Genomic DNA, 25,091 nt, shown 5'->3' on the forward strand with positions numbered 1-25,091 from the left:
CTAGAAAGCTGCGGGCGCGCTGGGAACGTTACCGATAGTTTATTCGCGTCACAACGCGGCCACCGTCGTCGACCGATCGATACGACCGACGTAACTGGATTTCGACGACGGAATCGAAACTCGATTCCGCGGGGCGTGCTCGAGTTTCGACGAATCCTGCCCGCAGCAGGAATCGCGACGGGTTTCCTCGAGTCTTCCGTCTGACCTGCCTCGGGGACGAAAGGGTCGTCGTTCAGCTTGCGTTAACGCTCTCCTGCCATCCAAATTTCAACGACTTCCTCCCTTATTTCTTTAAGAATTACCACAGTTTTGTAAGGAAAGTCAGATATCGGATATTTGTTGGAGAGAAATGAAAAGAGGACGCGACCAGGTCAAGAATGATGTCCAAAGGTCGCAGCAGAATTCAGTTGGGTTATTCATCGAGCTTCGTATCTGTTGAATTCGAGAGAAATATATATTGGGGTCGCTCGATCGAATTATCGTGCTGTGGAAGATATTAGGTTCTAGATGTTCGTCTGGTTTAGAGATCGAACTCTGCCTTTCGTGAGGGGGTGAAAATTAAAAAAACACGTCTAGCGAGAAGAGAGATAGATGAGTTAATATACTCGATATTGAAACACAACAGTGACGTAGGTTCAATTAACGCCTAAAAAGTAGCGTTGGTAAAATTGTAAAAAAATTGTAGAAAATTATTTTTACATGGGAAAGACCTCGAAACGAATCGTCTAGAAGAGAGACGACAATAGCGGTAGAACCAGGAACGAAGTTACACGAGCAGATACTTTTTACGAGGGTCCGGAAACCAGCCTCGTGTAAACGCTTGTGGGAATCCCTGTTTTACACGGGGATCGCTGTTGTATCAGCGACGCGACGCTAGGAAGCGAATAATAGAGCAGAAAGTGAGACAATTCTCCCCTTTTAAACGGCAACACGACTCTAATCTTGCCGGAACGATCGCTTATCGTTGATATCGTCCCGTTCAAACTACAATTGTCATCGTTTTCTCAAGAACACACTATATTTTACAACCAACTGCAAACGTGGAAAGGAGTTACAGTACTCCTTATTCTTCTAACAGTGCATATATACTACAATAGAAAAATTTATTCCCAATTGCGATTCTATGATTTCACTAACTATCCTCTTTCTTTCTGTGTCGTCACCACTTGCCTCTCGAACAGTACACTCGAGCAGCAATTTTCTGCTTCTGAGAATTCGATCAAACGCAGCCATACCCTCAAACAGAATATTTGCTCGCGACTCTCGAAACGTTAATCGCGTTATTCTATCCGTGGAGTGCGTCAGCCTAGGAATCGAGAATGGAATTATCGATGTCCGTGTTTCGCTGGAAAGTGGATTGGCCGGGACGCGCCTCTTGAGCGACGTCGAGTTCTAAATCGGCCCTTCTCGGCACGATCCGTCGATGGAAACCTTTTTGCGGCGAAATTATCGGCGTCGATCGTTTCATTAGGACCCGGAAACCGTGATGCGGCCGCCCAGCGACTTTTGTCGACGACGGTAAACCGAATCGAGGCTTGTTAACGTGATCATGCCCGTGGGAGTACAGTTCATTGCGCACTTATCGAGTTTACGGCCTCAATGGGAGTATTATTAAACAACTCGCCACGCGGTGACGTTGGTACCACTAATTTGTCCTGGTTAAATCGAGTTATTTTCCCTCTCCGCTGGTCCTTTGACAATTTCAATTTTCTTCTTTCCCTCTTTTCACCGTTACCACTCGCTCTACTTGGAATTTTCTATTTTTACATCCATTGTTACAAGCCTGCAGGAGGATTCGCTCTGAATTTTTCAGCAACTTTTATCTTATTGATACTCGGGTAGATATGACGCGTCGAGAGCTTTTTGTGGAACGATGTCATTGGTCTATAATTATCTTCCGCTTTCTGTGCAAAGTTTATATAATTCCACGGTATAAAAAGCTAAAAAATCGTATGGAACGTGGAGAATTTTTAGCGTTCTATTTTTCTGTGTGCATTCTAAAGTTCAAGTTATGTTAATAATCGTGCTGTAATTATTGAGGCGTGTAATCGTAAAATAGCTTTTTTTCTCCTACGATTATTCAGGGCAAAAGGAAATATTATAAAGTTGCGTTGTTACGCGTCCTGGTAATTAACGCAATTTATGGAGCTTCCGGATTGGCCAGAGTCACGCAATCAATTAATCCTCTCCATTTACCTTCTCTCATTAATTTGCATCGCGCAGTTGCTCGCGATGCCTCTTGTTCCGGCGCTTGAAACGGTTTCTTCAAAAAATTGCGTATCCACGGGTGTGATCGAGAAAGAGGAGAGGAATTCAGCCGGCGCAGTTTTAATCATTATGTGGAACAGGAAGTGAAAGTGCTTTTACGCTGTGTTACGTTTCACTAAATCCGCTGGACTTGCTGAATCCGTACGATTAATTCGCGTTACGAAACAATCGATCGGCCTTCGAACGTGCAGCTTGATAAATAAAACTAATTAATTCCGGGGCCGAGTAATTTTAGTGCCGATTAAAGGCTTCCTTCTCTCTCTTTGCCCACTGTAACGTAGTGGAAAAGGTGAACGGTTAATTGGAGATGGATTTACGATTGATCGAGTCTAATGAAAATCGTGGATTTTCCCTTAGAAAGGGAAACAAGGAGGAAAGTACGATTAATTACGAGCAACGAATCCTTCTTACGAGTTGAACGGTGACTCTTTTTTCCTTAAAGACGAATTTTCCTTTCTAGAAACCGTAGACCAAGCAATTACTAGAAATTTCTCCAAACGATGTCTATCCACGGCAAATTGTATCGAACGGAATCGGTTTCAATTTCTCTTAGCATGCTACTTCGTGCTCCAGCAGCATCCTATCCTCATCAATCACCGCAATCCAACCAGAACAAAGAGTAATCGATTCCCCCCTTCCCATCATCCGTACGTCGCAATCTCGGATTTTCTTCTCCGCCGATTTCACCTCCCCGATTTCCCTCTCCGAATGCAAAAATCGTGCTCGTCGATCATTCGATGATCAAATTACACGGGAGCTGTGGCAATTACGCCGAAAACGATCGGTGTAACAAGTAGCTCTCGTCTCGTTCACGCGTACTCCATGCCTAAGTGCATAAAGAACGGCCTACAAAGGGTCCACTGGCTAAATGCATTATTCATAACACGGAACATTATTATGCGCGACTACTTAGTTGCAATTTTCACGACTACGATCTGTTTCTCCTCTTTTTTCTCTCTCCCTCCTCTCTCTTCTTGCTCTTGTTCTTTCAACATTGTTCTCCGCGTTCCATGAATACATCAGGGATTAATCGTCGGAATTCCCCGACAGGAGAGTCCGAATACCCGGGACAGAGATCGGCACCGTTCGCCACAGTTGCGAATTCGATCATTGTTGACCAAGCAACACAGCCGTCCCTCTATTTTCATGCGAAAAGAGAGCAAGGGGGACGACGCGGCACGCTGGAACCACGGCTAAAATTGTCGAAAGTTGACTACGGGCCAACTTTTGGGAATATCTTGGCCGCGCCTCGACGAAATGCGCCTCGACGAGCTGGCTCCAGCTGGTCCAAAATTTCAATTCGACCTGACGTCGTTCCACGGATCCGCGTGCGTTCGAACTTTGGGGAATCTTTTCTCGTGGACGTTTCCCCGGATGCATCGAGGATATTATAAATAAATGTGGAGTTCTTGATAACCGATGTTTCGTGGGGAGCGGTTATCGTGACTCATCCTGGGCGCATACCACGACGAGAGTATCGCTGGGAAAACGCGACTGGATCGTAGGAGGCCCGGAAATTGCGTACATTATATTGTCGTTAGAGTTTTCCACGTTCGTGTAACTTTCACCGCGAGCAGATTTGCACAGTCAGAGACGTTGGAGCGGCGAGCGTGCCTCTCGCCCGATGACGATCAATTCCCCTCGAATCGGGAGAGAAAGAGCCGTTTTACTTTATTGTCCCCGTCGAACGCGCCTTTTTTGACGGTTGCGCAACCTCGAAAATTGGCCAACGCTGATGTGTCGACGATTTCGTGGTGGCCATCGAACGAAAATGGCGAAATGTTGCTAATCATCCTCGAATACTAGATAAATATCGCCATATTCTCAACTTCCAAATTGATCCGCGTTAATGTCAGAGTTGGATCCTTTGGTCCTTTTTATCGTAATCGTGACCGTAGGTATATACACCATCGCAGTTTCAAGATATGCTTTGTGTAACCTTGACTTACATTCATCCCGTCGAGCAAGGTTATTAAAGATCGCCGCTTAACATCAAGGACACCAGCTCGATTCGCCAAGGAGGAATTCAAGCAATAAAACGGGGACCGTGCGGACGCCAAAAATGGAAATCCAGCCGATAAAAAGAAGGATGCGTAACGAACAAATTGATAATTTGTAATTTTACCAGTGAAATCGATGTGACGTTGAATCGGTACTAATAATATGATTAAATAGCGTAAGGACGTCCAAGGGGAGACGGAATTCCAATAATTCTAATGGCAGTACCAGCAATGGAAACAAGAAGGCGCCAGGAATCCCACCAGGAAGACACTGAGAAATTCATTCGAGAAGGACAACGAGCAAGAGACGCAATTCCAGCGATATGAGAAAGGAGCGTTCGTCGCGTCTGTCGGCGACAAAAGCGATAATTCGAGAAACGGGAGGCGACGTGGATTCATCGTTTGGGGATACTTCATTCGTCCGTTCATTCATTTCCGCACGGGATACGTCCTCGCAACGCAATCGACGTAAATCACGTTCGATTTATCTTTCGAATGCTGGGGCGTCCTCGTCGCGTGTACGCAGCCGTTGCATCCGTTCGAAGAGGGGGCCACCACCACCCTCGACAACCCCCGGCGGTTTTTAAATTATCACGGGCGAGCAGACGACGACACGGTCGTTGCGGTTGCGCCTTGAAGCTCGTTTCACAGCTCGCGTACCACGACCTCGATTCTATTACACCTGAGCGAACGAACTTCCTGGTTCCCGTCTACTTTTCGCCGATCAGACACGGGGAAGCAAGCGGGATTTTAGAAACCTGTTACTTCCTCTCTTGCGAAATCTCTCGAACGGCTATTAATTATTTCTTTCGATGCTTCTTTGTTTAGTAAGGCTTTTTGTTAATGTTCCGCTTAATTTTGTTTAATGTTCTTCTCTTGGTCCGTCCAAGAGAGTTTCCGTGGAGCGAAACTTGTGGAGGACAGAGGATAGCGAGCCAGGCGTGGTTAAAGAATTAAATTAACTCGGTTTCTTGAGCAGACTGAATGAGATCAATTAAGGAGTGGCTGGTTTATTTGCTGAAATTGGCCCCGTGACTGTGTGCCACTTTGATTTTCAAGCGGCGCCACCGGATGGATTCTTTCGGTTCGCAGTCGTTAATCCTCGTTACTTAAAACAGCCGCTTTGAACTCGTAATTAGATGAATTTCGAAATTAATTTCTGGCCCCTCGGGTGACGAACGTGTTAACTCGAACCTTCTTGCCATCTTTCAACCCTTAATTTTGGAAACATGTACGAGCGAGATAAAGTTATCGTTACGAGAGAATAATTGAAGTAGTAGACTGTTCTGGCGTTCGGATCGAAAGGATAGAATCGAGTTCCTTTTTCTGCCGCGATCCATTAACCTCCACGAATGCAAATGGTCGCCGAGCAAAGGCCAAGCTCTCCCGCTCTTCGAGACATTCTAATCCGAGGCGAAAGTCGACGCGTTGTGGTTTGCGACACGGATTTGCTTTATCGTACGTAACTTTGTCCTTCTCCGTGGAAACTGAAACCTCCATCCAACTTGGATTCACGCGATTCCCGACGACTCCATGTACCTCGCGGGATATTACAGAAAATCCTCGGAATTCTCCAAATTTCTAACTCCAATTCGCGCGATCATTCGCTGGGAAAATTGTTGAAAATCCGGAGTCAACTTCACTGGCGGATATCCCGTATTGGTGGCGCGTGCACGACGTTGAAGCAAGTTTTCGTCAGCGTCCCCAAGGGCCGACACACGTCGCGGAGTTAGCTCGTGTCAGGCGCGAGTGGAAAACCAAGCACGCCGCCGGCCGTCTACGAGTGTCTTTACGTAACGAGTTCTGATTAGCTCGTACCAGGCGGAGACGGTCCGTCGCGGCAGAAGAAATGCCAAGGAGCGTTTCGCGGACTGCGGACGAGGCTGCTGGGAGGATCGAGGGTCACGCGTCTCCATGCGACCAGGATCAAGCCTCTGGAAACGAAAATAATACCAAACTATACTTCACGATCCACGAGTCTTTCACTGTACCTCAAATCTCAACGTTCAAGGAATTGCTACTGCTTGAAATTCGGAAATTCTAACATTTCTGGCGTCAGTTACTCAAGCTGGACTTCTGAAGCTCGTTTGGGAATTTCAGGATCGACAGGAGTTGGGTAAACGGAAAGGTCGGACGCGCGGAAAAGTTAGTCGCAGCCGTGTAGAGGCGGCGAAACGGAAGTTGGAACACGATACAGGGGAAATGCGATCACGGATAAGAGCAAAACGTTGGCAATTCGACGTGCAGACAGCGACGACACCGCTTGTTTCCCATTTGCTTTCGCCGGGCGCGACTTTCACTCATTGTTAAAGCGGCTTCACGCTCGAATTCGCTCTGTGTGGACATCTCGTTCGATCTCGATTCAACCGCCGTTGCGGACAATCGTGCGTATAGAAAAGAGCGTTTCGCAACCGAGCTAGAGGGTTGTGCGAGCGGGATGGGGAGGGAGTGGTGGAGCATCGATCATTTCCACGCGGATGCCCTGGGCTACGATTTTATCGGAATCCCTCGGTTTCAACGGTGTACCGTTATTATAACGAACCGAGTTACTCGATCGAACGTCGGTTTGTTGCGTTTCTCGTACGCGCGGTGCAATTTCGACGGCTAGAATTCGATTACTTTCAAACTGCACCGAGCTGCTCTCCATAGAGATCGCGATGCTGCGACTTAGAACGCGCAGGAATTTTTCATCCACAGAGCGGATCGTGTTGGAATCGAACGCTGGAATCGCGATACGTCGAACTCTATGGCAAGGGAATTGCTGGGCGAACCATTCGAGTTGAAATCGTCATGCTTGGGATTCTACGATACCGTAGTCGTCGGTGCTCTAGATTCAACAGCCTTAGAATCGCTGAGGATCGCTCGAAAAACCGTCGATCACCCACAGAAATGAAAAAAAGTCATGCAGTTCCAAGAGCAGCGGTCGCGAAGCCGGCGCGAGCCCGCGAAGCTCACGTCACGACGTGTTCATTGAGGTGGGGTGCAGCCGTTCCTCGGTTTCGCGGCGAAGATCCGAGCAAGCGAGCGAGCGAACGGGCCAGCCAGTCAACCTGAAACCGCGAACAACCGCGACAGCGTGTGCCTCGTTGCTCCGTGGGCTGTCGACGGCGCCAGAGTGCCCCTCGCTCGCTTCTAAATAAACAAGCGGACTTAGCCAACGCGAGGATAGCCGCGACGAACCTGGAACCAGCCGAGTAGGAATCGAACTGCGTCGCGCTAGTGTCCGTCGCTCCTCGAATTCCGCGCGCGCCTTCCTGGAACTGGATCATAGGTCAGGTCGCACTATACAACGGACGCTGATAAGAAGGAGTTGCTCGAATGGATTTTCCACTTAAGGAATCCTGGAATTGTGTCGACGGCGAGCAGAGAAATCAGAGTAGCTGAAACTGCCACGATTTGGGGTTGATCAGACGCGTTGGAATTGCACGCATGCAATTTAATTACAGTGGACTTACTTCCATTTCAACTGCAAGAGGACTGCCATACATCGAATTCAGCTTGAACGCGTGGAATTGATATAGCAAAAATCGCATTGTTCCAAATGCACCCTGTCTAACCAAGTGCGACTCAGAATTTGCCGGCGCTCGACGGTGACTCCTCGACACTCTCGGATAGCTAGACAGCTCGAGGTCGACGACGTAAGTCGCGAGGAAATCGCGTCGTGACCGAAATCCCTCCCAGAGAGCGAATTCGACCCAAAAGAGTGAAGAACGCTCGCGGAGAACCCGCGATCTTCCCCCTCCGCTGGTGGACGCCACGCGAGGTTGGAAAGCGAGCTGCTGGGCGTATTTTTAAAAACGTCGAAATCACGACGGGGGTCGGTGAAATCGAAGATGCTGCAGCGAAAGCACGATTGGAAGTTCAAAGGATAGGTTCTATCGAGCGTTTTGCTCCCGCGCTACGCCCGTGGAAAGTCAAACGGACCGTGCCGCGGGACAGAGAAAGAGAGAGGGGAAGGACGATCGCCTGGCGAGACTTTCACGTCGAGCCTGTTTCTTCTAGATCGCGTTACGAAAATCGCGGTTCGTTGCTCGAGCATCGACGGAAGCCAGTGGACGTCTATCGGGATCGCGCTCGCCTGTCGCGGTGGAGGAAGTCGAGGGGATGATCGGACGCTGAGGGAAGCGGAGGACTCTGTGAGAGGGTGTTTCGCCGCGGTCGCTCGCTCGACTCGATTGTCTTTATGTAATTGGAGAATGTAAATATCGAGCCGCCTCCCAGCCAGGGAGAGCAAACGGGAGGAGCCGAGCGGTGGGAGTTTTTTCAGTGAAATCGCGGCGGAGCTGTTTTTTGGTGTTCCTCTGCGTTCTCGATTTCGAGAAAGCGCGGCAGGCTTCGAACTCTGGGTTCTGACGGAGCGCGGACGGAAATTGAGAAGTGAAACGTACCGGATAAGTTGTGGAATGAAGTAGAAACGCGTGACGGAGTCGAGTTTTTTGCGGGAGCAGAGCAGACGGTGCGTGCGGGGATGCTGGAAGATCGTCGGAGCTGAGGAATAATTGGGAATGTGTATAATAATGCTAGCGAGCAATTAACGAGTTTCGAGGAAAACCAGTGAGAGCACAAAGTTCATCGTGTTATCGATCCTTGGACAGAGTGCAGCCAGTCTAGGTCGTCTCGTCCTGGACTTCATCGTTCTCTAACCAGTCTCCAACCGAGTCTTCCATATCAATGATGAATAAACGAGTCATCAAGCCAGTAAAAAAGTGAATAAAAAAAACCAATATCGAGTGCTTTGTATGTGTAATCGTGAACTATTCAACGAGTGAGGAGCCAACTGTGCTAAATAAGTGTCGCGTGGAATACGAATCGTTCCATTTAGTCAGACGAGTGGAAAGATAAAAGGAAGCGCTCGATCGTTTAAAGTTCACCGGAGCAACAGTTGAGCGTGACGAGGAACCGTCGATTTCCACCGTTTGCATCGTGGGTGCTGTTTACTGTTAGGGATCGCAACGCGCAAACGGAGGTGATCGCGATCGAACGTCGATCGATGACGGAAAATTGGGCGAGGGGCGCGTTTATCGGTGCTGGCGGCCATAACGCGGCGATAATGACGCGCATTATATCCGCGGCTCGTGCGTCATAAGGCTTCGAGCGTCGACAGGCGGCGGTGGCATCAATTTAGAGACTGTCCGCCGCCGCTAAATCTAATTATTTAACGAGCCGCCGGCCGTAATGCGCCTCGAGCGCGTACGCGAAATCGTGTGGAAGAGGACAACGCTTGTGAAACACCGCCGTTTCCCAGCTGCCACGCGGTCCCGTCGACCAGGATCGAACGACCCGCGCGTGTCCTGTGCGCGTGCGATCCCTGCTTTCACGCTGGATTTTATTTGTTTCGTGGGATGGAAACACGCCGCTCGGATGGATCAGGTACAGTGTGGGTGCTCCCTCAACCGGGAAACTCTGAAATGTCCGGCATTTTCCATTCGAAATACTATCTCCTGTCTCTGGAATTATAAACACTGGTCGAGGGAATTTTTTTCAGAGAATCACAGAAATAGGCTAATCGCCTTGCACTTTCCAGAGGCTTTGAGCAAGCTGTAGGCTCTGTGCTAGGATAACTTTTCACACTCGTGAATTCCTGTTGAAAGTGTTCGCGAATAATCGATAGAAATGCGTCCTCTTTAATTGTGACCCGATAGTAGATTTAGACTGCAGTCAGGTTTCAACTTCACGGTGCACGAGCACTTTCATCGATCGCCCCATTCAGAGAAATTTCGAATGATCGTTCTCACTTTGTGAGAGCTCCAAATAAATTCGATCGATCAATCGTGGTTTCGATCAATTTCTCGAGAGCGCAAAGTTTTTCGCTGTTTACCGCGATATATATTAAATCGTCGCGACCTTGACGTCAGCCTCGGTTAATCGAATTCACCTCGCAACCGATGACCGATCGACCGAAGCGATTGCACCCTGAAACTCCAATGAACCGCGCGGTAATTGAAATAAAAGGGAAAACGGCGAGAATAAGTACAGTTTGAACAGCGAACCGAACATTCGAAGTCTCCTCGAGCGAGGCTTGCGACACGGTTACGTGCTCGGTTCACCTTTTTTCCAGCGTTGCGCAAACATCGGCTGTATCGTTGCGCTTGGTCATCGTTTGGAGACACTTGTTAATTAACTCTGTGTATCGCGCGTCACAGGGGGCTGGGAGAGAGAAATCATCCTCGTCGTCGCGTCGATTTTCGTCCCGTGAAAATGCAAATCCCGTGAAAACAGGCTTCCCCCCCGTGAGAAAGTCTAGCAGTAGCGGCGTGGAAAAAAGGGGAAAAAACTGTCGGCCGGATGAAAATCACGCTTTCTAATTAACTTCAATGCACTTATAAGAATGCGAGAGCCGCGCGATCAATGGAAATGGAGGACCGTTACGGTAGGAAATCTCGCTCCAATAATCGTGTCACGTACGGAACGTTCTGTCTTTTTCTTTTTTTTTCTCTTTTTTTCGTTTTAGGGGCAGGTTGGACAGGTACGACTTTTTTTGGAGCGCTCGAAAATTATTTCTGGGCTTTTATGAGGAATTAGTCCCGCGAAATCCAGTGTGAAACGCTGAAATTCGGTGACCAGAGTCGGACTTGTTCCTCCTGATCGAGTTAATAGCAGTTTCGCATTGTTCATACCGGATTAACCGTTTCTGGTGCTCGCTTTTTAAACGACTGTCGTATTTTGGGGCTAGAAAGCGGACAAATGGCTTTTTTTCATCATTATCAACCTTAATCAGTCGTGATGGGAATAAGAGTCAGTTTATGAGTAGCCTGCTTTCGACTTGAAACAAATCGTGAATATAATCGTACGCGACGATGACTTCTAGAATTCTCAATCGTAAAATCGAGATACGAAAGGCTGAAGGTAACGATACACCAGGAAGTCTGTTTTTCTGCAGTTTTGAAATAATGTTTTAGAGATTTAATTACGCGATAGACAGATTATTCTCACACATGCATATTGCGGTATTGCTGAAATCTGCAAGTTTGAATCCGATCTGCATTCATTGACCTCTTTATTTTGCAATATAAATGTACCTGTACTGTTGTTATATACCATCGAGCGGAATTGCAAAAGAGCTGTACGAGTGACGTAACTCGTTCAATGTCGTACGAACTGGGTTAAAAAAGTTTATTGCGATGCTTAAATACCGGATGGGTACTTGCTGTGCCAAATGCTCTGAGATTTCACTCCCCAACTTCCAGAATTCTCACATTTGGAGCTCTAGACTCCAGGATTCTCAAGTTTAGAGCTCGAAACTTTATAATTCTCACGTTCAAAGCTCTTCGGTCCAGAATTTTCAAATTCAGAGCTCCAAATTCCAATATTCTTAAATTCAGAGCTCGAAGCTTCTCAAGTTTAAAGTTCCATGTCCAGAAAATTGCAATTTTGAAGCATTATCTCTGAAAAATTGGAGCTCTCATAGGTTCCCTTAGGTACACAGAACTCGCGTGTATTTCCATATTATTGTTCGATTGTCAGTTGCAGTCGAGAGGCGGTGGCACGAGGAACGTACGTCGCTCGACGACGAGGACGGCGGTTTATCGATAACCAAATGCGATAACTATGTTAACAGTCGGTTTACACACGCATCGGACACGTGGCGAGCGAACCGGGCAAATACATACGCAGCAGTATGGATAGTATTACTGGTACCGTTAAACGCGGACGACGCCGTGTACAGTACCGTTCACGAAATAGGCGTCGAATGCGTTTCAGATCCGTGTCGTCCGACGCGAGCAAACTCGCTCGACCCTCGACCAGACGCAGTGAAAGTCGCCGATCCGTCGACGATATTCCGTCGATTTCGTTTCGATTTCCGGCTAGCGATTCTTCCCGACTTGACCGAACTGTATCCACGTTTATTTATTCCCGCCTGAATAATTCAATATCTCCGCTTTTTCAGTCGGACCATGGAATTTTTCTGTTACGATCGTTGCACGCGCGTTCAGAACTGATAAGATTAATGCGCGCTTCTTCGCGCGAGGAGATAATGCGGCTCGTTCACCAACCAGAGATTATTGATGTTAATTTACCCTCGTCTCTTCTTTTTTCCTGCCTTTTCAATTGAATTCGTAGGAGAGATTCGATCAATAAGGATTTCGAATGGAAGTGGACCAGTTCTAGAAGGATTTACCTTAGGGATAAATTTATTGCCAGACGGATTACAGTACGAGTGAAGTAGCTTATTTATGGACACGTTGAGCGGTGACTTTAGTTTATCGTTTGGGGAATTAAAGCCACGTCGAACGAAAGTATTGCTTTAGATAAACGACCGGCTTTATCGTCCAAGAACATTAAAATGAATCATAATTGTATGCCAGTCTGCATGTACACGTAATACGCAGTGGGTATCGGAAACAAAGACGAGAATAATTCGTGTATTAATATCGAACGATCAACGCGTCGATCGGTCCCGTTTCGATTAACAGGATTACCACGAGTTTATTCTTTCTTCTTTTTCCCCGAATATTTGCAAGCATCAACGGAAATCGATAACGATCGATACATTTCTAAATTTATACCTCGCGTCTGTTCGAATTTCGAAATTTTCCGCGATTAGAGGTTCGAAGGAAATAATGGATAGAGGAGGGAGAGTTCTAGGAATATATGGCCGCGGTTGCATGCAAAAATAACGCGTTACTCGTGAAGAAGACGGTACGACGGGTTCAGAAGTTGCGCATACGATTCCGCTGCGAGCATCGATGACGCGATCCACACGGTTTTCCTTGGGAGCAGCCTCGGATACAATGCAACAATCGACTACCTTGCTTTCGTTTCGAACGATCTTGCACGCGATCGTTTATCCCCGAAACTTCCTGCTGCCTCGACTTCCTCGCGAAAACTCATGAAGTTAGCTGAACTCTAATGGAACACCGTCGAAAACGTTGTCTTCTTAGAGGAAGAAATCTTTCAGACTGTTTTTCTCTTTTTTGTAGTAAAACTCAGTCGCATATTTATTTGTTTCAACAACAGTACGTTAAAAATTGCACCTTACCGCAGTACTTTTGTTTTTTATTAATTTATACGAACGTGCGAAAAGGGGTAAGGCAAAAAGTGGTGACAAATGGCGGGAGATAAACGATACTGTGAAAAATCGAGGGGACGAGAAGGTATCGTGGCAAAAACAAGATTGCGCTTGAAAAACACGAGCTCCGCGGGAAGAGCTGCGCGATGACCGACCAAAAAATACTGGCCATGAAGTAAATAACGAGCGGAAGAATTTCAAAGCGCGCGTGCACGGTCGCTTGATAGTCGCGTTGCAGAAAGGAACGTTTAGACAAACGAGTCGATGACTCACTGGGACTTTCGTAACCGGTCGATGTCGGAAAACTGGTGGAAAAGTCGTGTGCGATCCAACGAGGACATCGAAATGGCACAGAGGCGTATTTTCAGAGTTTCGAGCTCTACAATTCTCAGATTCAGAGCGTCGAGCTTTAAAGTTCTCAGACTTAGAGTTCCACGTTAGAGAATTCTCAGATTCTTAGCAGCAAATTATAGAATTCTCAGATCTAGAGCCACCAAGTTCTGCCATTCTCGATTTTCGAGTTCGATTCCCAGAAAATTCTAGTTTTGGAATTGCAAACTCGACTCGACGAGTCCATAGTCCTTCAACAAACATCTCCGTTCCCTCGCTACAGCTCTATACGCGTTACAAAACGCAACAGTGTACCGCGTGCCGTTAAATAGCTCGCGTAATCGAGGGTTAAATTTACGAGGCCGCAATTAGCCGAGGAAAAAGCAGTCCGGTCGAAATGACAACAACGGCTCGTTCCCAGCGATGAATCGTCGCTGTTCAAGTTCACTTGGACGATAACGTCACACTCTAATAAGAAGTCGAAGCCGCTGGTCGCTTCGATGTAGGCTAATAAGAGAGCAGCACGCGATCCAAGAAAGCCCCGGCTAGCTCTCCTCGAAGCCACCTTTTTTTTGCTCCTTTTAACGAGCAGCCTGTGATCGTAACGAGCTACGACACCCACCGGCAGGATTACCAGCCCTGGGCTGCGGGCTAAGGAGAACCACGCGCGGTGGTAATGCGATCGGGTGTCGTGGAAATTTCGATTACAATCGCGTTGACGTCTCATCGATGTGGAAAGTAATGGTCAGACTGTTTGCTCGAGGGACTACCAGTGGCTTTTACGATGCGCGTGCTATAACACTGGTAATTTATCGTTAGAGCTCTCCGGGGAGCACGCACGCGCGATTAGCCTCCTCTTTGATGTTGGACGATGTCTAACGCAGGAGTCTTCGGAGAGTGTTAACTCGAGTGATGCGATTTTTAGAGCTACAGATTCGCGAACACCACATTCTCGTGTTCTGGCAGCGAAGAGCGTGGAACAAAGGCAACAGCACGTGCATCCTCTGAATATTTATTTATTCTAATCGAATACTCTTGATCCAGCCGACTCTCGCGCATTCTAAGAGGAAAGAACTCGTTTCACTGTGCAAGTTGCGCAGCGTTGCGACTCAGAATTTCTGCGTAACGTTCCCGTTCGACGTGCCAGATACATGAAAAAACGACGCGTAGGAAATGGAAACGAGAGAACGAGTCTTTAACACTACTCTCGTCGATCTAAACAACAACGAACGTCCATCGAGGAGATAGGAGGCGGTGTACAGGATGAGATACCGAAAAAGGAATAGCTAATTGCGTTTGATAACCGTCAGAGATACCACGCAGCGAAGCTCTTTGCGACTCGAACCGACAAACATGGAGACTGCCATGATTATTTCTCTCAGTCCTCGACGTTGCGGCTGAATCACGATGAGCTTGGGTCAGAGCGACGCGATCTTCGACCATTTGCGTGCACCGTCTCTCACTTTCATTTTCCGCTAGGCATCGCGAGCTACGTTTCACGTGGGAACCATGGCAACAGTTTATACAATAGTTAGAGTACCTGCTCCAAGGAGAATATTTCGATTTCCAGACGCAATGACTTTCAGTGCAACAGTTGAACGCTCGATTGCATGCAGATTCGATCCCATCGGTTCAAACGGATTTCCGATATAACGCGTCCAAGGGAATTCTAAGGGAACCGATGCTACTGGTACCAGAGAGACGAAGCTATGCCATGGAATACCAGCTGAAGGCCACCAAATTACGTTTGCGTAGACGTGTTCCCGATTCTGATCGAGGAACAGCGATACCAATCGAATCGACGAATCGAATTCCATCGACGATATTATATGAACAATCCACGGCGCGATTCACCCTGCGCCCAATCATGGCGTCGGATAGGTTAATCGGGATGACCGTCCAAGTATCTCGATGGGAACCAGTCGTTGTTCTCGCGGCCCCGCGCTGATCGAGGGCATTACTCCGAAACAGAACGCGTTATTGAGTACCTAGAACACTTGATCGCGATCTCTTGGGACATATTACTTCTTGCGATCGTTCCTCAGCCCTGTACGGATAGCCACAGACTCTCTGCTCGTCGAATGTTTCCTTGTATTTTCGATCAGGAAGCGTGGATTGGCATAGCGACGTGGCGGAACCAGTTTTCTGTTCGCCAGCCCGGTCAATTTCATGATTAATTCATCACTAATTCGGAAATTTCGTTCGAACGTGTCGCTTCTGAGTCTCTTCTGTATCTGGAATTTTTTCTAAACTTGTAATATAGTTTCTAAAAGTTATTTCGTTGAGATTTCCGTAGTTTCGTTTGATGGAAAATAGGGTACGCGTTTAAGGGACGAAGTACACCCTGGAGTTCGCTAAACGTAATTGAAACCGTCGTATAAATGAATCTGGGGACGAATTTCTCCCTAGAGGTCGATAAGGCATTAAAACGCGTGGTACCAACGTGGACAGACAGATGTATCCGTGATTCTTCTCGTTTAATCCCCTGTAAATGTCTTCCTCGTCTCTCAGTCGAAATCTCAGCGGAGCCACTTTGCTCTGAGACCGTCGAAATTGGTTGGAAATCAGGGTAGCTAGTAAAACCCGAAGGTCGAACGTTCGAACGTAAGTTCTACGAACTTCGTGCACCGCGTAAGTTCGTTTCGTGGCGAGTAGGACGTTTGCACGGCCTAATTGCGTTTCGAGGAAGCGCCACACCGCCCGAGGTGTAACTCGAAATGGGTTAACCTCCGACAGCCTCTCTCGTCTAGGATGTCTAGGTCGCACGTACAGAGAGACAACCGAGGCTTTCTCCGCGATGGCTGACTTTTACTTTTGCCACGGATACATCTGCATCGAACGTGTCCCCGTGCACAGCGTCTGTGCGATGGTGGCGACCAGTTCCATTTTTCTAACGATTCTAATTCCTCAACTTTCGCGGTTCTCTGTCACTTCCAGAAGTCCAAATTCTAAGATCATTGACTCTACAATCCCGCTATACAAAGAACAGATACTTCTAAATACTTCTGTCTCGCGATTTCTTGCCGCGGAGAACGCGGCTCGCGTGGAACTGAAGCAATTACAAAATACCCGCTTGAAGAGTATGACGGAATATTCGGTGATAAAAAAAGAAATAAAAACAGAAAAACTGGGACGTTAATGAAGCTGTTGCGAGAAAGCAATAAAATTATCGCTACACGAGCCGATAGTATCTCATGCGCGGACTAGCTTGGTCGAAGCAGCTGCGAAACCGCGTCGTGGCGATGACGAAACGGAAATCCGTGGCGAAACCTTCGATCCTCCTCGCTCGATAACGGAAAGCGTGCCTCGAAAATAAGCGAACGAATCGCATCTGGTTCTCGCGGAGGAAATCTAAACGATGACTGGTCGAAATGGACGGTTCGACGGGCGACCCGGCCGATCCGTTCGCGTGAAACGCTCTGAAACGCTCTTATCGCGGGCCATTAACATGCGTGAAAGTGCAACACCGGTTACTGGAACACGATCATTTTTTTCCGTCCACAGTTCAGTCGCGATCGACCAAGCCAACGCGACACGCGACTCGTGTCTCTTGAAAATATTCCATTCGAACCGGGTCTCGTAATCGTCTGTCGTTTAGAAGCCCGCAACATAAATTCAGGATCGTGAAATTTAGTCCGAGCCAAGCTCAGAGCGTTTCTACTTCTCTTCGAGCCTCGAATTTCTCTCGAACCCTCCAATGTGCTTTCAAAAATCACATTTTCAGTCCGGAATTAAACGCAATTCAATTTCGAACCAATTCGAACTCTCCTTAGAACCTCAGTATCTAAAAAATTCCTTTAAACACTGAATTTAAGCTCGCAAAAACCGTTCGAAGCATCTCTGAGACCATCGTGGACTGATCAGAATCGCAAAATTTAGTTTGACCCAAGCTCAGAGCGTTTCTACTTCTCTTCGAGCCTCGAATTCCTCTCGAACGCATCAATAATCTTTCAAAAACCACATTTCCAGCTCGAAATTAAACGCAATTCGATCCCAAACAGACTCCAACTCTCCTTAGAACCTCAGTATCTAAAAAATTCCTTTAAACACTGAATTTAAGCTCGCAAAAACCGTTGGAAGCATGTCTGAGAGCATCGTGGACTGAATTTTTGTCCGTCCTCCGCGTAGAACGGAATTCCGTCGACGGAAATTGACCTCTATTCGTGAGCGGCTAGGCTCGCCGCCGCGGCGCTTGCACACGCGTTGAAATCACCGGTGGGAGGCGCGCCCGCGCTCCACCTTTCATTTGACTTTGACAGTTCCATTATGGTATCGAAGCTAACGGCAAACAGTACCGTACTTGACGTTAGTGAATCAACGTGCGCGCCGATATGTCGAGGTATTTCCCTCGCTGCGTTCCCTCGTTGTCCGTTACGGGGACACCAGCCATCGATAAGCGTTATTGAACGCTGGCTGTTCACGTTGGATACATGTCCTGCTGGACGTCTCGCGAACGTCTTTCGAACGGTGTTAACAGGGATAACAGATTAAATCGTGATTTCTCCTCGGTCGCCGCGATCGAGACAGAAACGTGTCCGTGAAAATTGAAATTAATCGCCGCCCCGTTGATCGTCTTTCAGAGCAGAAGGAATGTCGAGGATCTTGTGATCGTTTCATCGACCAGTTTATCGGTTCTTTTGTGGAAGAGGGGTTCGATGTGAATTTCTAGTGAGAGGACGTGCAGTGTACATCTCTAGCTGTGAAACAGAAAATTGTCTGCGGTTGCAGTGATTTTAATGAAGAAAGTTGTTTTGATCCGATTGAATTCGTTATTCCGTAGTTACTTCTGTAATACAGTCGTTTGGAGCTACATTTTCATACGTTCATCTGGATCTATAGATTTCTGGTTTTTGTAAACCTAGGAATCTTTAGTCGTTTAGTATCCTCTTTGGGATTTTTAGTGATTTCCGTGTGCAGAGTTGCTGTGATCATTTTCGAAATAGCCAGAAGTGATTGGAATTTCTCTGGACGCGAGCTAAAAGTCGTTGAAACCCATTTTGACGAGTCGAACCTCGCGAGAACCGTGCTCGCTAACAGGAACAATCCTTTTAACGCTAAATCAGCTGATACGCGGTTGCACGCGAGCCTGCAATCAGCCTAATGGCGGCTGATTAATGCAGCTGAAAGCTAGCGATTCGTATTCCTGTCCGCGACGTCGCTCCTTAATGCAACGAAACCCACCCAGAACAATTAACGGGACAAGAGGGGGAACGCCTAGGAAAATAGAAATAAAAAGTAGCGGAACTCCCTGTATTTTCTATTCGCAGTTCGTCCCGAACTCGATTAATTCCTGCGCGACCGGAAAACGAGAACACGCCATGATATCCAGCGCGCCTTTTACGGGACTCGGAGGCGAGTCTCTCACGGACCGTTAAAGGGTTAATTGATCGTCTGAAAAAATTTCGTTTCTGAATTTAGACGCAGCGCAATTCGTTTTTCATACTATTCTAACAGTTAACAACAGAGTCTAAAAATACACCATGGCTATTTTTCACGGTTTGGCGTTCTATAATTAATTAGCGTTAATTGATGTTTCGTTGCGAGGGAAACGTAGTCGCAGTTCGAGGGCCCATGAATATTAATTGGTTCCGTTGCGTTACAGAGATTCCTCTTTTGTTCCCCGCGAGTGGAAAAATGTATTAAAATAGCGACGATGGCCTTCTTTGACTTTCGCGTAGCTCGCCGTGGCAAAAATGTCGGCTGTCTCCGCTAATGGACTTCCGCTGGTGCTCTTTGCTAAACGCACGGCGAATTTAGATAATATTTAAATGGCAGCGATAACAAGTGAAATTCGAGAGGCTTCGTTCGACGATCCTCTCACAGAGGACTCGATTTATCCATCTCCAAAATTAACAAAAAAAATACAACTCGCTTAATAGTTTTACACACAAAATTAGTTCTAAAAGCTCGTGTTTCTTCGTTTCGAAACTGGCATTTAAAAACGTGTCCTATGGACTGTACCACACGCGTCGACAGCTTTGGTATGTTTCTCGCCCGGTTTGCTCGATATTTGTAGCGCGAAGCCAAACTCTAAGCCAACGTCGACGAAATCCTTATTTACTCCGGGTCTTGTACGAGCTCCGCTCTTTTTCCTCGAGATTAAAAAGGTCGAGCTCGAGCTTCGTCCTCTTCCTTATTTTTTCCACAACCCCAAACACCCTGCAATAACAGAGTAGCCTCGCGAAATTAATTTCGAAGCGATCTCCAAATCGTAGGACAAATCGCACGTCTCTTTCGGTCGAAGCAGGCACAACGTTCCTCTTCTTCACCGCGGCATTGTCGACGCGGTTGTAAAAAATCGCTCGCATGCAATTAGTTTACGCTCGTGTAACTAGAACGTGTCAGTGGATACCGTTTGTTCCTATTTAACGCCGGATCGAGGCCTCACGTACGAAAAATGCTTTGGAATAATAACGAGCACCGCGCGGTCGCCCTTTTTAGCGTCGTTTTGGTACACGCACGGTCGATGGTTCGTCGGCAGAAATTTTCCATTAATCCCCCTCGAAAATGCCAATATCGTAGAAAACGCGAAATTCACAGAAATACGAGGAAAAGAGGAGAAAAAAAGAAAATATTGTAATAGTAAAAATTGTGAGGCAACCTTAATGGAAAAGTTAAACATTCCTGCTTTCTAGCCTGTAAAATTCTGAGTGATATCGGGATTCAAATCAGCAATTACCTCGCCAGGATGATTAAAACGTTCTTGGGCAAATATTTGAATCTGTAGCTAACTTTTTTTTTTCTTTCTGCATCGCGATCGGGAAGGGAAACACGGTAACGAAAAGCATAACTGTACTACGATTTTGATGAAACGTGAAGGGTAATTACATGGGTACGAGCAGCCGCGGATACAATAAAGAGATCATAATTATCGAACACAATTAGCTATCGTAACTGCTGCGCTAATTACCAATGGTAAGCTGTTCGGAGCGCGGTGTAACCATGGTTAAACGTGCTCACCAGAGATTACAGAAGCCGTTTAATTCGTGCGTTGTCGGATCGCGAAACGCGATTAAATTACGGTGGACGGTGTAGTGTCGGAAAATTGTTTTCGTATAAATTGATAGCCAGTAGAACCGTGCTCGAGAGCAGAATAATAGAATCGAAATCATAAGTGCAATTGCGTAATCGTAAATCGTAATCCTTTCTTAATTAATCGTTCTTTACCGATACCAAATACCTTTCCAAGCATACCTCTGTAGATTATTTTCGATAGTTGGCAATGAAGACGACTCGTAGTCATCGTGAAAAACGATAATATTTTATATAAATCACTTTCTAACCGTCCCAGAATCGCTTTGAACAATCATAATCCAAACGCGCTGAATATTTATTAAGAGATAGCCCGCGGACGCCATTGAATAAACATTAAGTATCTCTTTCTCGAAAGTCTTTCGCCACGCGGTAAATAAAATGAGGGAAAAAAAAATCGGTTGCGACAGAGGATTTCATTTCCTGTAACCATCTTGTTCCAATATTTCGGCACGGTTCGCCGGCGCGCATATTAATCACGATCGTTGTTAGAAAGTCGCGATCGGATGTCAATTAACCGGAAAGGAAACACCGGTGAAAACGTGGCCGGTTATCGCGCGTATCGAACGTGGCACGGTCGATCGGATTCAGCCAAGCGGGAAAAGGAAAACGCGAAGAAAAGGAGAATGGAAATCGAACATCGACGAACCAGAGAAAGAATCTGATTCACCTCGAGGAGGTCTATATTTCTGTTTCACGTTCGTAGGGAAAACTGTGTGAAATAGGCTGAGTATTCGTCGCTTTCTATATTCATCAATCCGCGCGTGCTTTTCATGCAGCCTCGATTTATAATCGGACTCGATGTTTTTTCATTTCTTCTAGGTCGAAGACTTTTCACGAGTTCTTCTCTAAGATTCTCAAGTTCGCACGATTCCAGCATCGCCTTGCCTTACATCGAGTTAAGGAACTTTCACGCCAGAGAAGTCTCCTGGCGTTCGAGTAATCGAATCAACCCTGAAGATAGTACGATTAAAATTTCACGTAACCGCAACCCTAAGGTAGACGCGAACTCGAAACTTTCCTAAACCACTAGGACCTCCGCCAGCTTTAGCCGCTACGATTCTAACAGTGTTCCTCTAGCACCTGTTCAGAAAGTGTCAGAGACGTTTCACCCTGATGGCGTCGACCCACCCCAAAACGCTCCTCAATTTCTTTCTAGTTTAGACAATAAATTTCAATACAGATTCCCCTTTCTTCGACTGGTCTATCAAATACCAAAGTGTATCTCGATCAATCGAAACGTATCCACGGGAACATTGCCAGACATTTCAACCCCCTGTTAAATTCTTAAGTTCGCCGATTCGACGAGCCCTTTAAAAACGATTCCTCTTTTTTCGACGAGACCAGGTCTATTGGGTACCGAAATGTATCTCGGATAATTAAGACGCTTCCGACATTGGCGAGACAGAAACCAAAGAGCGCTGTGATAGTCAGTAACTATAGAGAACCGGTGGAAGAGTAGAGAAAAGGAGAAAAGATGGGACCTAGAGTGAGAACAGTGAGAACAAGTGGTTCGGTGGTAGCAGTGGCCGGTGATCAGTGAAAACAGCCATGTTCACGATGATTGAACCGAGGGGTGACAGGGTGGGCAACGCCCAGCCGAAGCATCACTGTTACCAGGTGATCAGGACTACTAGGGTGCACCAGAGTTCCAGAAGCTCGAGGATGGTCACCGTTCAGGAGAAGGTGATCAGGTCGCGGCTACAGTTGGGCTACTCCACGCCTACCAACTTCATCAACCGGTACTTATTTTCATGTCTTGATGTATTGTCCGTAACACGAGGCTCCGTTTTTCAATTATCGCTAACACATCCAGTTTCCAACGGAAGTCTGAATACGAAGGGTTCAAGGTTTAACACACTTCGCGCATCGGGGACGATTCAGATTGCATATTTTTTAAGTTAACTGGATGCTCGACGAACAGCCACGTCCTCCCGCAGTCTAAACAGCATTCTAATGAAACGTTCACTGTGTTAGTCGAGCAATACACGATGAACAGAAACGAGCTTAATTAATAATTTATAATTGCCGCTCGTGGCTGGCAGGAGCGTATCCTAAATCACGGTTCACTTCCATACCACGGCTCGTTCCTCCTCCGCGCGCTGCACAGCTCGCGTTACGCAAACAGTTTCCGGCTATTTTATGGAAATTCTTCATCTGCAGAACCCTTGCAGGCCGCGGCGCGCTCCGACTTATCCGCGTTAATTATATGCATAAAAGGGAACGGGGGGAGGTATCTGTCGAGCGTCGGATCGCGTTCCCACGCGGGCGTTACAGCCGCGTAAATCTTCGCCTCGAAACGCGATGAAATATTCCGGGGAATTTTACACGGCCGACGAAGCTGGCCGGATCGCCGCGAGAGAGTGGAAGATCGTTGTCTTCGCGGTAACTCAAGGAAAGGGAGCGACTATCGCGGTTAACGTCAGGTATTCGATTCCAACGGTGGCAGCCGGTGTTGCGAATAAATTGTATCGCCTCTAATTTTATCCACGCTGTTTAGAGTGACTCATTGGACGTGCTTCGCGAAGGTTTACGCACCCTCGTGTTCTGCAATTCGATTACGTCATTTTGTAACCCGCAGCAAAGAGTTTGTTGCCTCGCGTCGTTCTTCTCGAGAATCTGAAACTTTCGAAACTTTCTCGTTGCGAAAAAGGAAAATTGTAAAATGAACAGTTGAAAATAGAATAGATCGGGTTGAGAGGTTGGTTGAGAAGTGGACGGAAGGAACCGTTGGTTCGTTGGCTTCCACCGCGCGGAAGAAGCCGCCGCGCGGTGTCTCGAATTCATTAAAGGAATTATTAAGGCGTGCTCTCCATTACCGCGTGGCCGCTTCTCCGTCTCGACTAATTATCATCGAGCAATTAACAACCGTTGATTGCCATTAACGGTGCGAGCGCGTGTTAGATACGAACGATCCCCTGGCTTCGTGATATTAATTTCCACGCGAGCTGGCGAGCTCTCCCGAGCAAAACTAGGGGGAATGCTGGGGGGAAATGCCGGAATAATTCCTTTAAACGTCTTCCATTCGTCGTCGCTTCGATGTTTATACTTCTTAATATTTTTCGCGATCGTCTAAACATTTTTTTGTACAACGCCAACTCAGAAATTTGCTCGCTACTCGACTTTACGTAACGTTGGAGGAAACATCGATTGCAATACGTATATCGTCCTTCGTCTATAATTATCGTACATCTGGTTATCGATTGCATCTGTTCGACGGCTATAAATACGAAGCATCCAAAGTTGCATTGACAAATAACCCAGAAACGAAGCTAAACATCCTGCATGGCCAGCTCGTGGCTCTCACCGACTAATACCGACAAATACGCTTAACTCTTCTTGGACATCCACTGTTAGTATATCCAAAACGAATAAATAATCGTGACCCGTGAGTTTCTCTCACTTTCCCAATTAAATGTCCGTTTCGTTCTCCGCCATTCTAAACTGTTTCCCGAAACGGAACGCTATATTTCTCGAGCAGCTTGTTTCTCCATTTGACCAGCTGTTTCCTCTTTAAAAAAAGAGAACTGTTTGCAGAGGACTCGGGCTTGTTTTTTCGACATCCGCGTTGAGATTTCATCCACTGGCACACAGACAGAGCGTACAAAGCGAAGAGGAGGAAAATTCTCGCGGAACACGGCGAATACGCTTTCCTGTCTGCGCGCGACCTATGCACGCGGCGCCATTTAATTACGTGACGTTAATCTCGCGATGCACGTAACGAGCCACGGGATTTCGCGAGAAAAAATCGCCGCCGTCTGGCTGGCTTCCCACCTACGCCTCCCGATGCGGGTCGATCCCTCAAACATCCGCGAACCCTTTGACTTTCTCGCGGAATTACACCTGCTCGAATTGTGAAAGCGTCGTTCGTCCGCGTCCTCTCCGTTCGCATCGTTGCCTCGCGACAAGACAAGGAATCGGATCTTTGTTGGATCCTTTGAAAACTCGGAGCGTCGAAGCGGTACTTCGTTTCGTATCTAAATTGACGAAGTGTCTATTCCACGCGAAGGAGAGCCAGCCGCCTCGGTGAAGGGAAGGACGGAACGGAAGGAAAAAAAGAGGAGAACCGAGAGGAAACACGGTAGAGGCTTCCATGGCGCGTGTCCAAGTGGCAGCTGATGCACTCCACCTGAAGCCTACGCGTCTAAGGGTTTTGTCTTCGTATAAACGCGCGAGTGGCCCCCGTGCTAGAGCTATCTCTTTCAACCCTCCCTCGCCGGTGGACGCCGAGTCGAAGTCAAACGGCGTCTCCGAGACAATGGAGAGAAGTCGCCCCTGTGGATTTATCGAGGGCGCAAACTGCGACGGGCAGACTCCTCCGTTCGAGGGCCGTTTGTTTCCCGCGACAGACCGAGTTTCGCTTCTCCATCGGGACTATTCTCGTCCGCGCGAAACGCTGCGCCTCGCGGCTACGCCGACGCTTCTCCAATTCTATTAGCCACCGAGACAAA

General features: G+C 47.2%; 1 protein-coding gene across 3 annotated transcripts in view; it reads left to right on the top strand.

Moving 5' to 3' along the window:
- The window catches only part of LOC143429784 (IQ motif and SEC7 domain-containing protein 1-like), a 37,735-nt gene that overhangs the window by 2,159 nt on the left and 10,485 nt on the right, over positions 1–25,091 (top strand). Inside the window, exons 1-2 of one of the 3 annotated variants that reach the window (XM_076905563.1) lie at positions 9,237–9,638; positions 21,988–22,382. The exons of 1 other annotated variant lie outside the window; for it this stretch is intronic. In XM_076905563.1, coding sequence (XP_076761678.1) covers positions 22,192–22,382 — 191 coding nt within the window. In that variant the 5' untranslated portion in view covers positions 9,237–9,638; positions 21,988–22,191. Of the gene's footprint in view, positions 1–9,236; positions 9,639–21,987; positions 22,383–25,091 lie in introns of those variants that run through there. One more of the 3 variants, XM_076905566.1, reaches the window with a different exon arrangement.

This window comes from Xylocopa sonorina, chromosome 12 (assembly GCF_050948175.1).
Source record: "Xylocopa sonorina isolate GNS202 chromosome 12, iyXylSono1_principal, whole genome shotgun sequence".
NCBI lineage: Eukaryota > Metazoa > Arthropoda > Insecta > Hymenoptera > Apidae > Xylocopa > Xylocopa sonorina.